This window comes from Symphodus melops (genome assembly GCF_947650265.1).
Source record: "Symphodus melops genome assembly, chromosome: 1".
NCBI classification, from domain to species: domain Eukaryota; kingdom Metazoa; phylum Chordata; class Actinopteri; order Labriformes; family Labridae; genus Symphodus; species Symphodus melops.
In genome coordinates this window covers 41,808,860-41,822,997 of record NC_136691.1, presented here as the reverse complement: position 1 = coordinate 41,822,997, position 14,138 = coordinate 41,808,860, and the positions used below count along the sequence as shown (strand labels likewise).

Genomic DNA, 14,138 nt, shown 5'->3' with positions numbered 1-14,138 from the left:
GATTGTGGTGTTGATTCAGCTCTGTGGCCCTGAAAATGATGTGCTTCACAGGGTTGTATTTATTGTAGTGGACTAGTGTTCCTGTTATTGTGTCCACTCCCTTCAACTCCTCATGCAGCTTTAGTGTGAAATCACAAGCGACGACTTGATGGATTGTGTTCTAATGTTCACCAGTGAGGGCTACAAACCTGTCTGATGCAGATAAATGAAGAGCAATAAATGTCTGTTGTTTTCTCCTTTCAGATATTTTATCCTGAAACGACTGACGTGTATGATCGGAAAAACATGCCCAAAGTGGTGTACTGCATACACGCACTGAGGTAACGAGCGGTGATTGTTCACTTGAGCCTCTTGCTCAAAATGTCAGTGATTTGTTTTTGTCTCTGTAATTTAAACGGCTTTAGATGAACACATCCACAGGATTAAAACAGCCTGTGGAAACTCTCCACAGCACGTGAGCCGGGGCTTTCTGTCACACTGTTTACTTGACTGTCTCACCACTGAGATCTATTTATTCATCTCGATCTCAGCTCGGTTATATATACAGTATGTGATAACACTTCAAAAGAAAAGTTTATTGGTCTCACTGTAAAAGGGCGTGTGTTCCTGCTTCACACAGTTGAGATTACTTTGAATGAAAGTGAAGAGGCAATTTTATCTATCTGACCCGTCCAGTCAGCCAAACACAGATCAGGGAGTGTTAGTGTGAGCTGCTGGGATTGTTTTCTCTCTCGCAGTCTTTCACTCAGGTCCTGAGAGAATTGGTTTCCTTCCCTGCTTCTGCACACACGTGCTCTTCCTTCCTGCTTATCCAGCTTGATTCAAACAAGGACCCCAAACACTCTGCTTCCCCCGGGTACAAACACATGAAGGCACAACAGGAAGCTGCTTTTCACTCAGTGTGGTGGAAAATGAAAATAAAAGACAAAGTCATATATATATATATAGAACATAGTACATTTGCTATATAAATGTAAAAGTCAATGTGGTGGAGATTGTGGTGGCAGTTTAGAGATTGCAAGTTTCTCCCAGCGAGGCAGCTGTATCTCTGGCTTGTAATTGGCCACCTGTGTTATTTCCAGCCAGCTGCTTCTGTGTTTGTATTTCAGCTGCATGCAAGTTAAAAACATTCGATAGTTGTCTGAATTCCAAGGGCAGAGTGCATTTGAATGTGTACACACTCTGGGACCAGAGGACAGAACAAATAGCTCCAGTGGCTTCCTTCACTGCTGTGTTCATGCTACACCTGCCTTAAACGTATCTATAATTCATTACCTTTGATCAAGCACCGGTGGGAAGATGAAAGTTTGATGATGTTTCCAGCCACCTGCTTGTTGAATTCAGTGTGGACTGAGCCTGCTGGTTCATTCAGACTGCTTGTTGTAATGTGAGCCAACACTTCCCCCCTCTGGTGCAAATGGGACATTGAGGGAAATGATCGGCCATAAGAGCAGTTATATAGAAAACTCCTAAACAAACATCTTCATAACACGCCTTTTATCATCAGAATTTTTAAAGTGCTTCTGTGTTGTCGTTTTTTTGGGGGGGAGGCGTGAGTTCACATTTTGTCTCATTTTGTGTTTTACAGCTTGTACTTGTACAAACTCGGCATTGCACCACAGATCCAGGATCTGCTGGGGAAAGTGGCCTTTACAGGTAAGAGCAGAGAAAACCCACTTCTCTTAAAACCAAAGCACTGGACAAAATGATGCCAACATTCTGAGCTCCGTTTCCCTTTAAAGTAAGAGGAGAAACAAGGGGCTTGTCATTGATTGCTTCCTTAAAATGAAGAATGAACGCCCTCGGGCTTTGAAACACAAAACTAATGAGCATGTCATGTTTTAATGACGATTCTCTTCGTTGAATGTTTACTTGTCTTGATGGTATTAAATTGAAAATAATGAAAGTGTTGTTTTCTGCTGTCAAGCATCAACATACCTCGAAGCCAATGAAATGAATCTGAACAGGACAGTTAAAGCTCTGCACTTCAGCGTTTTTGACTTTGAGTTGTTCAGAGTGCTTTCACGTGTGAGTCACTTCAGTGTTGACTTCAGTGTTCACCTCTATTTGAACTAACTTCTATCTATCGTTCACGTTTCCTTAGGAACAATCAAGGTTGTCTCCAAGTCTTTAAAGGTTTCCTGTGTAGTTTTAGACCTTAAGTATTTCAATGGAGGACATTTCCCAAACCTCTTCTACTTTATTTGATAAGATTTACACTTTAATTGGAAGGAAAAAACATTTAAATGTTTCACATGACTCCTTTAGATTAAAAAAAAAAATAATAAAGTTGATTAAAACCTTTCGAGTTGAAATGATTGTAGAGTTTTGATGTTCTGCGCGCAGTTCACACACTGAACATGTTGATGGATGTGTCCCAACCTTAAAATGGGATTTAAATCCATTTTGATCGCAGCATTCAGTATTTGTGTTTTATCATTTGTCCTCTGTCAAATAACAGGCAGTATATCAAGTTCTTGTTTCTGCTGTAAGTTTGAGCACTGGACTATGCAACACCATTTCAATCAATGTATCCGTCTTTCAGAGGAAGAGATCAGCAACATGAGGAGTGAGCTGGAGAAGTATGGCATTCAGATGCCAGCTTTTAGTAAGATTGGAGGAATCTTGGCCAACGAACTGTCAGTGGATGAAGCTGCCTGTAAGTCCTCTGACTGTTCAACTCGCCATCCTGAACGATGGAGAATTAGCACCTCATGTCTTTTTCCTTCACTAATATACTGCACTACACACTTTCTGCTGTCCTTTAGTGCATGCTGCTGTGATTGCCATCAACGAGGCAGTGGACAGAGGTCAGGCATCTGTGACAATGGGAGCCTTAAATAATCCCAACGCCATGCTGAGGAACACGCAGGAAGCTTTGGCCCAAGACTACCAGGACACACTGAGCCAGGCCAGGGCTCGTAAACAGAATCAGTCGTCAGGCGGGGTGAGAAGCCTCCCTAACACTCAAGTGGCATCTTATATTTCTTTTGTGTCATGTTGTTGTTGTTGTTGTTGTTGTTGTTGTGTTCTTTGCTTTGTAAATGACTTGATTAGAGGGTAATAACTTCAGATCATTTATTTTTTGCTTGTCTACTCAAACATCTCTGTCATCGTCGAGCTTCTCAGATATTTAGTTCTTAATGTTTCTTTCAGTGTCTCAGACAGATTAAAACAAAATCTGCAGAGATGTCCTCGCCATGGTCTGAAAGAGAATGATCCGCACAGTCTCATTTTGGTGTAGCCAGCACATTCCAGTGTCTGCAATGTCAGCTGTCCTAAACCAAATACAACCCCCCCCACACACACACACACACACACACACACACACACACACACACACACACACACACACACACACACACACACACACACACACCACCCCTGCCTCACAATCTCTGTACAAATACTGTACATACAGAGACCAGCAATTTCCATCTAATGCTTCAAATGTAACATGTTCAAATGTTATATATGTAACTTGATCATATATCGTATAAGTAATGAAAAAAAACCATGTGACCAGGTATGAATTAATATACAAAATGATAAACATTCAATCACTTTTGTCTGTCTCTTAGCGTTCCTCAATTTCTTCTGAAGAAAGAGATGTTTATGAGGAGCTGCTGACTCAGCAGGAGATCCAGGCCTCTATTGACTTTGTAAACGGTAAGAAAGTTTCCCTTCAGACACGACCTTTAACACACTTTTATTCTGAAATACTGTCACGTACCGTTAAAACTATCCTGTTGTGTCGAAACTGTAGACATGAATGAACTCTGAACATGCAGTATTGCTAAGAAGTGAAGTCAATATAGGAATAAAAAAGGCTGCTTTTAAAAAATGTTTCTGAAAGACTACGTAGAATCTTAACCCTGATGCCTTCTGTTTTTTTTTGTTTTGTTTTTATTTCTCCCCGTCTTCAGTCCAGGAAGCAGTCAGGCAGGTGAATCAAGCTGTGTCAAACCAGGATGAGGCTGCTCTGTTGGCAGCACTCAGGCTTGAAGCTCTGGCCCTGCTCGGTGTCCAGGAGTCAAATAGTCACTATTACCTGGAGCATTTTGCCACCTACTGCCAACATAAATCCAAGGTATACCGGACCTTATGCTCCAGAGCAACTTAAGATTTCTTTGGAAGCTGTTTCATAAATACACTGTTGTTGATTGCATACAAAAGATAAGCCTGTATTTGGAAAGTAGAATAAAGAAGTTTTTTGTTCATACAGTATGAGAGACAGTTAACCCTACAAAGCCACAGAACATATGCATACAATAATGCTTTTTAAAATACAGAAACACTTTTTGAGAGAATAAGTTTTATTGTCTCTTAGCAACTTGCTTTAAATAAAAAACAACTCATCTTTTACTAGTCATCTTTTTTAAGCTTAGCTATGATCACACAGTTTGTGAACTGAACAGATTTTCAGTATATAGACACACATGAAGTTAGCTGGAGTTTTTGTGTGGATTTAACAAAACAGACATTAAAAGACAGCGTGCTGTAATGAAAAAAAACAAAAGGTTGTTCCTGGATTAAGATGTGCTGAATCCACCCTGGATCAGGTTTTATCTCAGTACCATACTCTGATGTTTGTGCTGCAGGATGGAGGGAGGGCAGTGATGGTGGACAAAGAGGAGATTCAGAGAGTGGTCAGCTCTTGTAATGACTTTGCTGAGGCGGAGAAACGAAGTAAGCAGCTCCTGTTACTAAAGGTTATCAACCGTGATTAGTTTAATGTCCCATTTGTTTTTGTAGCATGCTTCTCAAAGCACACATGTACAATCTAAGTGATAGTCCCTATGTAATACAGTTCATCATATTTTTTTTATTTCAGGGTTTCCAGAATCATGTCTGGATTTATTAACAAGATGTGAATATCTGTGATCATTGTTTTTTCCAGAACTTGATGCAGTTGCAGCGATCAACACGGCCATTCGTCTTGGGAATGCCGTGGAGACGGTGGAGGAGCTGACGAACCCTGAGGCACAGCTACCAATCGTCTACCACACTGCGGCCAACCTCTATCAGGTGGAACTCTTCAGTTTGCAGCTTCAAGGAGGACGGGTGAGATATCGTCTCTAAGAATGTGGCTCGTAGACCCACGTACGCTTAAGATAGACTTACTTTTTAACCACTGGCTGCTTGGTGGTGCCTCCAAAGGGCTCAGGCTGTATTCAACTACCACTGGAAGTAGGTAGTAACAAACATAGGGAGACTTAATGAGATTACTATCATGTTGAATCTGAGACATCGGCAGGAGAAGTGACATGTAGTGGGCTGAGAGCACACACACTGCTCCACTCCTTTTTCCATTTTCCATATTGACTTCAAAAATGAAATTCATCTGTCTCAGCTATCTTGTCAGGCACTTTTGTTGCTGTGCAGTATCAAACACACATACCGTTCAAGTGCACACTGCATCTTGAATGTTCCGTACAGTCGCATGGTCCTACTATGGGCAGCACATCATACACATATATACACAAGGTTGGAGCAAGTATATAATTGGAGTCTTTGCTGAAACCTGTGATTAAATGTCACTGTGTTTTTATTTTATCAGTCCGGCTTGAGCCACGAGGAGCTGAGTGTTGCCGTGGAGATGCTGTCAGCGGTAGCAGTGCTGAATGAGGTGCTGGACACCAAAGACCCTCAGGCTGTGATTGAACAACTGACAGACTCTCCTCTGGGCTTCACCAACATGGACCAAGACAACCTCAACAGGTGAGACAGCTGCAGGATGGAGAGCTGTGGCCTCATGAGAAGCACAAAGCAGAACTGACAGTGCATAGAATAAAGACACAATATGTAAGACATCTACTGAATTAAGTCATGAGATGATCACTGTATCATCAGACATTTAGGAAACATACGTGCTGGCTCCACTTACGACAATGGAGAACCCAGTCTTCTAGGTTTTGATTCTGGTCCAGGATGGGTCTGTTTTTGTTTTTAACAGAAAGTAGGCAGTTTTAGGGAACACAGCCGTTTTGGACACCCCTCGGTTTGCAAGGCAAACCCACAGGTGTTACAGCGATGGTTCAGGCAGACGACCGTGTTCAGATATAGCTGATCTAATGGGCCTATAAAGCATTTTTTAAAAAGCTGCTCATCCAGAAACGTGATAAAACTAGGATAAATGTTGAAGATAAATGAATGGTTAGAAAGCAGGAATGTTGGAAGACAAAGGGCTGGATAAACACTGAAGCTTCAGTGTCTGCTACACGGCAACAGGCACAATACATTCACTCTAGGGAGGAGGGGGCAGTCAGCTCTCTTCAGTGTTTTGAATTTGGACTGCAGTTCACATTTTAAGCGCTACGTGTGCTAGCATATTGCTCTTTTAAATGGGAAACAAAACTGTGATGGTAGTTTCAGTCTTTTTGTTTGGCAGTTGCTTAAATATCTTTTTCAACACGATAGACTTAGACAAATGGCCTTGATAGTCCTGTTGCCATTTCTTAACTTTCTTTTTTCTACAACCCCGGAACTCTTGCAAAGTTTTGGTGAGAAAGCATGAATTTCAAACAAAGCACTTCAGCTCATTAGATGAATATGTAAACTGCGTGTCTTTTCACTTCACTGCGGGTCTCTGATACTTTGTGAACACTGAGTAGTCTAATAATGCCTGTTGGTTTCTTTCACACTGTACCATGACACGTTGCAGCAGCTCATCAGTGGTTTTTCTCCCTCAGGTATGCTGACACTCTTATCAAAGAGCGAGAGGAGGCTCTTGCTAATGGCCAAGAGTTTCTCACGTGGAACGACGTTCAAAAGTGCATCGACACAGTCAATGTGCAGGTCCACGAGGAGCATGAGCGTAAGAAAGACTCGCAGATTTGTGGTTGTGTGTTACTGGTTTGATGTATAATTAAGGACTTTACAGCCAGCTGCTTTAGAACCTTTGGGAACGGTTTTGATTAGGTGTAATTCAAATATGAAGACTCTTAAAAACACACAATGAATAAAAACTATGTATTGTCCCTGTCTTGTACTTGCAGGCATTATAGCTATAGCAGAGATCAATGAGGCGCTGAGCTCAGGTGATCATCAGCAGACTCTTGCAGCATTGCTCCTCCCTACAGCCAAGTTGACTGGGGTGAAGCCAGACACAGCCAAACACTACCATGATGTCCTTCAATATACCAAGCAACTCCTTTGCCAGGTAATAGGACTTGTTTTATATACAATGTATACAAGATGACATAAGGTACAACTCTTAATATCTAAATAAGCACACGTCTGAGTTTTACCTTTCTTGTTTAGTTTTTACGTGACTTTAACAGCTGCTTTGCATACCTAGATAGAGATAGGGGGGAATGATGCAGGAAAGGAGCCACAGGTTGGACTCAAACCCGGGCCACCTGCCTATAAGGACCACCGCCTCCATACATGGGGTTTGCACACTAACCACTAGGCTAGCGGCGCCCCCTTTGAAATATTTGTTGTGTAACTGAAATGCAGAGAGAAAATGTATGTGCAAATGGTTTTTAATTCATTCATTCTAACTTGTTACAGGCAAAGAAGAAAGTTGTCTCAAAGCTAATCCGCTATCTGCTTCACTTAATAAGCTGCTTGAAGTGTCTTAGTCTACATGTTCCTTTTTTGATCCTGATATTGCTCAACATTTGAGATCACATTTTAAATTCACAGTCCAGCTTGTACTCTTTGTTAAAAACCTGCAGGAAAGTTCAAACCTGCAAACAATTGTTTTGCATGGATGTATCTCCTGTGAACACTCAACTTGTCTCACATCCTCACAGCCGGTCTCTGAAGGGTCCCGTGGACTGATATGAATTGTAGATCTGAGGCTGCCGTCTTTGAAATGAGCACGCACAGAAAAGGGTCCAGACAACTGTGAAAACAGCAGAGGCACACTGCTACTCTGTAGTATCCATACAGTCTATCATCTCCATTTAGAAACAGGCGGATGTAGTGGGCGATATGCAGGAGGCCACTCGGCAAGAAACACACCACGAAGATGATGAAAACCAGAGTGCTGACCCTGATGAATGGCTTCCAATCACAGCGGGATTGCCCGAGGTGGTATACCACCGACACATGGGCAAAGATACAAATCAGGAAGGGTACGATGAATCCGGTAATTATCAGAATCAGCCTGTATGGCACCAGCAGGGAGTAAGATTTTTCGTCTCGGGGAAGTACATCATGGCAGGTGGTGACCCCGAGCTGGGCAACATGGAAGCTCTGCCTGACCAGGAGTTCAGGCACGAGAGCTGCCACAAACAGGAACCACACAACTAAGCACGTCCAAACTGCCAGAGTGGTCTTAGCCAGTCTTCTGTACAGAAACGGCCTGACCACAGCCAGGTAGCGCCTGAGACTGATGCATGCTATAGTTTGAGCTGAACAGTAAACATTGCTATAAAATAATCCAGTGATAAGCCGGCAGGAGACTTCTCCAAAAATCCAGTTATTCCTGTTGAAGTGATAGTGAACCCGCAGTGCCAGGGAGAGCAGGAGCAGCAGGTCGGAAAGGGCAAGGTTCAGATAGAGAACTTCGGTGGAAAAGGACTTTGCTCTGAGTCTGAGGAGGGCAAGAATGTAAGCGTTTGAGGGGATACCCACAAGCATGGCCAGGATGTAGGATAGAGGGATGACCCAGGTGCTGAGGACCCCTTGGGTAAAATCTGCCACCGGGTCCTCCAGGTTCACATCCAGCCCAGGGTCTGTGCTGGGAAAAAACTGGTTTGTGCGGTTGTGTTTGACTGTCCTCCCCCCAAAGGTTTTTGGCTCAAGAACAGATGAATTGTTGGTTTTGGTTCTGTGTCCTATAAGGAGGCAGAAGAACAAGGTTTATAACTTCAAAGCAGCTGAGGTTTGTGATAAAAGTACATTTTAAACTACATCAGAGCGTGAAACAAAAACATTTAGCCACATGGAGGTTTGGTTCTATTTTTTATTGCAGCATTAACTTTATGTATGGTTGTCAGTTTTGTCGTAGTTGTTTGTAATTTCCTTTTTCTTCATTATGGAGAGAGGACAGCTCGAGCACTCCAGAATTCTGAGTCTAGAAATGGCTTCAAATGAACGCCTTTATCCTTTAGCAGTTCTCTCTTTTAGTATCTGAATGTACTTACCATCAGGCTGGAGGGCCTGGACTGCCATCAGGCAAAGGAGAAGTCCTGGCACAAGTTCCACCATATCCCTCTTTGTTTCTATCCCAGGTTCTGTAAAGCTCTTTTCTCTTCAGCTCTCTCCGTGTTGTTTCTGCTCAGTCCTCCAATGGTGAAATTTGCCGTTTTGCATCTTTGCAGAGTGACAGTGTAGAACTGATAGCGATGTGAACTCCAGCTCAGCTTCCCGCTTCTGTTTGTGGGGCGCTTGTATGTCTGCACGGAGCAGTGAGCACATTTCCTGTCCAGGCTTGAAAGCTGGATTCCCTTCTGCCTGCGTCAGTATCTGCCCACTGACTCACCAGGGAGGGATCCGCTTCTAAGTTTATCAAAAGCTGCAAATCATTTACCAATTACGTTGACATCTGCTATATCACAATGTTTTTAATGTGATTATGGTTTCAACTGGGTTTCTATATTTGTTTTTATTTAATGAAAGGAAGTCTGTTCATTTCTGTTCATTTCAGCCATAAACACTACTCATCCTATGCAACAACAAAAAAGCTTTCTCCATATCCCTTCATGTTTTTTTTGTTGTGCAGCTCAGATAATAATTATTTTAAAACCACTAAGATGATGTCACACATGAACACAGACTCTGCATTATAAACTTAAAGCTGTGGATTTTTTTGGGGATGTTTTCCATCACAGCAGCTGTAAGCAAAGCTAACTAGCCACACTCTCACTACACGATGGCTTTGCTGGGAAGTGATTGGCCTGATGCAGATGTAAACAAAGAGGCCGCTTTTAGTCCGGTCAGTTGTGTTTTAATGGCAGCTTCCTTCCTGTTGGCGCTGTGGTCAGGGATACACCCGCGCCCCATAGGAGTTCTCTAAGATTAGCCTGAGAACCAAAACAAATGCAGCCTGAATAAACATTCTTTGTGGTTGTTGTGAAGTTTGATTCTCACAGTTTGTTGTTTTAAGTACAAAGTGGGCGTAAAGATTCGATATGTTAAAAGTCTCCTATTCACAACGGTTTCTGTCTTTTAGCCTTTCCATAGATCTTACATCTGGACACAGGGGAAATGGCCCCATCTATCATATTCTGTTGCTTTAATATCATCAGCTTGTGTTGAATTTCTTGACTTAATAATTCGACTTCATTTATTCTAAAAGATGGGACATTTTGTACCAAGTCAAAATTGTGAACGATGCATTATGTGTGTCTTCATGCTGAATGACCGACCTCGAGTTTTGGATCTGATTGTAGAGCTCTGGAGATGAGTCTGCAGTACTGTGGCTGGACCAAATCCAAGAGGCCATTCACACAGCCAATCAGGATGAAGAGGAGGCTCTCACATGTATGTCAACTATCACAAGCATAGCTAAACCAAGTCCTGTTTATTCTATTTATTAGGATAAGCATTTACAATAAATGATTGTAAGGTAAAAATCTGATGTAGCAAACTCACAAGTGTTTTCAATGAATCGTAGTTTGGGCTGGTACTAGGTTCCATCTTGTCAACAAACTGGAGTAGAATCTTTATTGCGAAGTTGTTGGCATGTAAACACGTAACTAAAATGTAAAGGGTAACAGGATCATGATTGATACTCAGTGATATAACATTCATTTCTGCCCCTCTAATGATCGTTTGTTAAGTACTGATAATTCGCGCCTCTTTTTTTTCAATCTTTTTGTCTTCGACAGTGGCTGGAGCAGTGGCTGATATTAACAGGACAGTGGCTGAGGGGGCCTCTCAGAATACACTGCAGGCTTTGCAGGTTCCTGGTGCAGGACTAAAAGCGGTGCTCCCTGAATGTGCCGACACGTACCAGGCCGAACTAAGACAGAGACAAACGAGCAGCGCCGCTGAAGGTAACTTCAAAAACCTTCACAGAAGCAGCCTGTTTTTAAAGGCTGTATTCAGTCTGTTTCTAAAAGAGGAATTTTCTGCATTCATCCAGGTAGCACTAAAAGTGTGTGGATAAAACATAGCATCAAGGACAAATATAATTACTACTATAACCTGGAGACTGGAGAGGGCACCTGGGAGGAGCCAGAAGGATTTGAACCCAATGTTGAGCATCTCAGTAAGGAGGAAATCCAGGTATCCCCTTCTGCATTGAACAGTTTAACTATTCCATTGTTTACAGATGTATTGATGTATTTTTCATGTACTTTTTTTTTTTTTGTTTAATCTTAAGAACTTTGTCAACATGTCTTTCCTCTCAGAGCGTTGTCAGTGGTGTGACTGCAGAATATAACAGGGGACAGTTATGGTTGGCCAATGAGTCCTTTGTGACCCAGCTGCAGGCCAGGATCAGAGGTTACCTGGTCAGGAAGAAACATCACCAGAGGATGGAGTATCTGCACCAACAAGAGCCACACGTCGTCAAACTGCAGGTAAGATATTTCTCAACGTTGAGCTCTGAGAAGTTCAATCAGAAAGGTGAGGTGAACCATAGTGACCCTTCAGCTCTCTGTGGCTTTACATTAGATAAATGTATACTGGTGTTTTTCTGTTATAAATATTAAATGAAGTGGTTTAAATATTGTAAGAATAAACATGACAAATGTAAATGAACTTAAATAATTCAGTGGATTTCTTAAACATGATCACTTTTCCTTTTTCTTGCAGGCGTGCTGGAAAGGTCACAAACAAAGGAAAATGTACAAAGACAGGATGAACTTGCTTCAGAACAATGTTACTTCCATTGTTAAGGTACTCATTCTGTTGCACTTTTATAACAAAACAAAAGGACAGGTATTCAACCCTAAACGCTCAAAGTGAGATTTGTATAAATATAAAAACCTTCTTTTACGAAAGAGGCAGCTCTACCTCCAGTCTCTGGAAACCTTGAGCCACGAATCCAAAATCAACTTCAGATCTTCAGAGAGATTTGTTAAGACTTAATTAACTTGCATGCACTTCACATTACAAACCAAGTTAACATATTATGTCTTTTTTTTTTTTTTAGATCCAGTCTGTAGTAAAGATGTGGAAAGCCAAACGTAAATACAATCAGAGGTTACAGTTCTTCAAAGATCATGTGAGTTACCTGTTACCTGTTTACATCACTGAGCAGCGTCATCCAGGTTGTGTGAGACTCACTTTGATCTGTGTTTAGGAAAAGGACATTGTAAAGATCCAGGCTTTTCTCAAGGCCAACAAAGCCAGAGATGACTACAGAACACTCAGTAAGTCAAACATGTTTTTCACAGTCCTTCATTTGTCTGATTTAATAAAAGTTTGAGATCTCGATTTGAGACTAGTAAGGGCTTTTTTTACAGTCCTTTTTAAAAGATGTTAAATAATTGCTCCTAGATTAAATATATGAACCTTCGTCAGTTACCATTTGTTAAACTTTTGTCTCATGATACTGAGACGTGTTTGCTGCTTTAGACCGAGTTAGCTTTAACTCTAAATGTTAGGTGCAGATAAAAGAGCGGTACGTTTGCTAACTTTCTTCTGTGTCAAACTGTAGCCGGGGCCAAGGATCCTCCTCTGTCAGTGGTGCGCAAGTTTGTCCACTTGTTGGAGCAGAGTCCCCTGGACCTTCAGGAGGAACAGGAAGTGACACGGCTCCGGGAGGAAGTGGTCACCAATATTCGCTCCAATCAGCAGATGGAGAAAGACTTGAACCTGATGGACATTAAGATCGGACTGTTGGTGAAGAACAGGATCACTCTGCAGGTCTGCAGTGACAGAAAAGCACCATGTGTTGACATTAATCATAGCTGCTGATGGCTCAGGGTTTCAGTCATAGCTTCTAAACAACTGTGATTAAGTCTGTGACGAGATGTTTGCCAGTTAATCATGCAGTGTTTGTTTCTTTGAAAAGGATGTGGTGTCTCATAATAAGAAAATGAAGAGCAAGAAAAATAAAGAAGAGTCGACTGCAGGAGATAGGCTGGGTATAAAGGGCCTAAATAAAGGGAAACGAAGGAAGCTGGAGGCCTACCAACACCTCTTCTACCTGCTGCAGGTGATGCAAAAACTCTCCTCAAATGAAACTCAAACTGAAATATATTCAACTCAACTTAACCCCTTCCTCTCTTTCCCCTGCTAAGACCAATCCACCATATCTGGCTAAGCTGATCTTCCAGATGCCCCAAAACAAGTCCACTAAGTTCATGGACACTGTGATCTTCACCTTGTACAACTACGCCTCCAACCAGAGAGAGGAATACCTGCTGCTCAAACTCTTCAAGACGGCTCTGGAGGAGGAAATCAGGTGGTTACCTCGGAAACTTAAAAATATTCACTCGCCAAAACCACATTGTTTGTCGAAGCTTGTTTGGGTTCAAGAACTGTTCCCATAAGTCTCCTTCAATGTGTCACAGCTCCAAGGTGGACCAGATCCAGGACATAGTGACGGGGAACCCTACAGTCATCAAGATGGTGGTGAGCTTCAACAGAGGTGCACGCGGCCACAACACTCTCAGGCAGCTGCTGGCGTCAGTGGTCAAAGACATCATCGAGAACAAGAGTCTTGGCATCAACACCAACCCAGTGGACGTGTACAAAGCTTGGGTGAACCAGCTGGAGACGGCTACTGGAGAGGCCAGGTAGGACTGTGCTGTTGGTCTGTTGGTATGGTTTGTTTTTTTGTCTATGTAACGTTAACTTTAAACTACTACTGAACTTTTAAAAATTATTTCTACGCTAAAAGCAAAGTCCTTTCAGAGATTTCTAAAAAAGATGAACTAGACACTCACTTTTGTTGCCCACTCTTATTGTTGTCGCCCCTTTAGTAAGCTGCCTTATGAAGTGACCCCTGAGCAGGCCATGTCACATGAGGAAGTACGCAGCAGGCTGGAGGCATCCAGTCTGTCGCTGCGGGCGGCTACAGATAAGGTCTTGAACTCCATTGTGTCCTCGCTCGATAATATCCCGTAAGTTTCTGGAGTGTCGATGTCTGCTTGTTCTTTGTGCTCTGTGACTCTCTGCTTGTCAGTCCGCTCGATTTCTGTTGTCGTTTTCTGCTCATCAGAACGAGATAATTAGGAAGAATAAATAAGGATGGAGCTGCATTAGCTCTCAAAGCTAACGTTATTGCC

General features: G+C 42.2%; 2 protein-coding genes across 3 annotated transcripts in view; one reads left to right on the top strand and one right to left on the bottom strand.

The window, feature by feature from the left end:
• Window positions 1-14,138, top strand: part of iqgap2 (IQ motif containing GTPase activating protein 2) — a 29,623-nt gene that overhangs the window by 10,396 nt on the left and 5,089 nt on the right. The window contains 23 exon segments of the mRNA XM_079367673.1: window positions 244-320; window positions 1,589-1,656; window positions 2,546-2,659; window positions 2,769-2,947; window positions 3,582-3,669; window positions 3,927-4,090; window positions 4,602-4,689; window positions 4,901-5,064; window positions 5,561-5,721; window positions 6,693-6,817; window positions 6,999-7,162; window positions 10,347-10,437; window positions 10,785-10,952; window positions 11,042-11,184; window positions 11,310-11,480; window positions 11,716-11,799; window positions 12,056-12,127; window positions 12,206-12,275; window positions 12,563-12,771; window positions 12,920-13,063; window positions 13,149-13,312; window positions 13,422-13,646; window positions 13,833-13,973. Coding sequence (XP_079223799.1) covers window positions 244-320; window positions 1,589-1,656; window positions 2,546-2,659; window positions 2,769-2,947; window positions 3,582-3,669; window positions 3,927-4,090; window positions 4,602-4,689; window positions 4,901-5,064; window positions 5,561-5,721; window positions 6,693-6,817; window positions 6,999-7,162; window positions 10,347-10,437; window positions 10,785-10,952; window positions 11,042-11,184; window positions 11,310-11,480; window positions 11,716-11,799; window positions 12,056-12,127; window positions 12,206-12,275; window positions 12,563-12,771; window positions 12,920-13,063; window positions 13,149-13,312; window positions 13,422-13,646; window positions 13,833-13,973 — 3,074 coding nt within the window.
• On the bottom strand, window positions 7,706-10,360 carry f2rl2 (coagulation factor II (thrombin) receptor-like 2). 2 transcript variants are annotated; one of them, XM_079354844.1, is made up of 3 exons: window positions 10,323-10,360; window positions 9,099-9,453; window positions 7,706-8,789 (listed from the first exon to the last, which is right to left on the bottom strand). In XM_079354844.1, exons 2-3 carry the CDS (start codon window positions 9,160-9,162, stop codon window positions 7,747-7,749), a joined length of 1,107 nt encoding a protein of 368 aa, XP_079210970.1. In that variant the 5' UTR covers window positions 9,163-9,453; window positions 10,323-10,360; the 3' UTR covers window positions 7,706-7,746. The 2 variants fall into 2 exon arrangements, with proteins under 2 accessions (XP_079210970.1, XP_079210969.1); XM_079354843.1 differs by lacking the exon at window positions 10,323-10,360 and having other exon boundaries at window positions 9,099-9,696.

Bases quoted from the DNA above. Each gene is read 5' to 3' on its own strand.
- f2rl2 (XM_079354844.1), bottom strand. From the start codon at position 9,162: ATGGTGGAACTTGTGCCAGGACTTCTCCTTTGCCTGATGGCAGTCCAG. The intron at 8,790-9,098 runs GTAAGTACATTC...GCCTCCTTATAG, and splicing joins CCAGGCCCTCCAGCCTGATG to GACACAGAACCAAAACCAAC.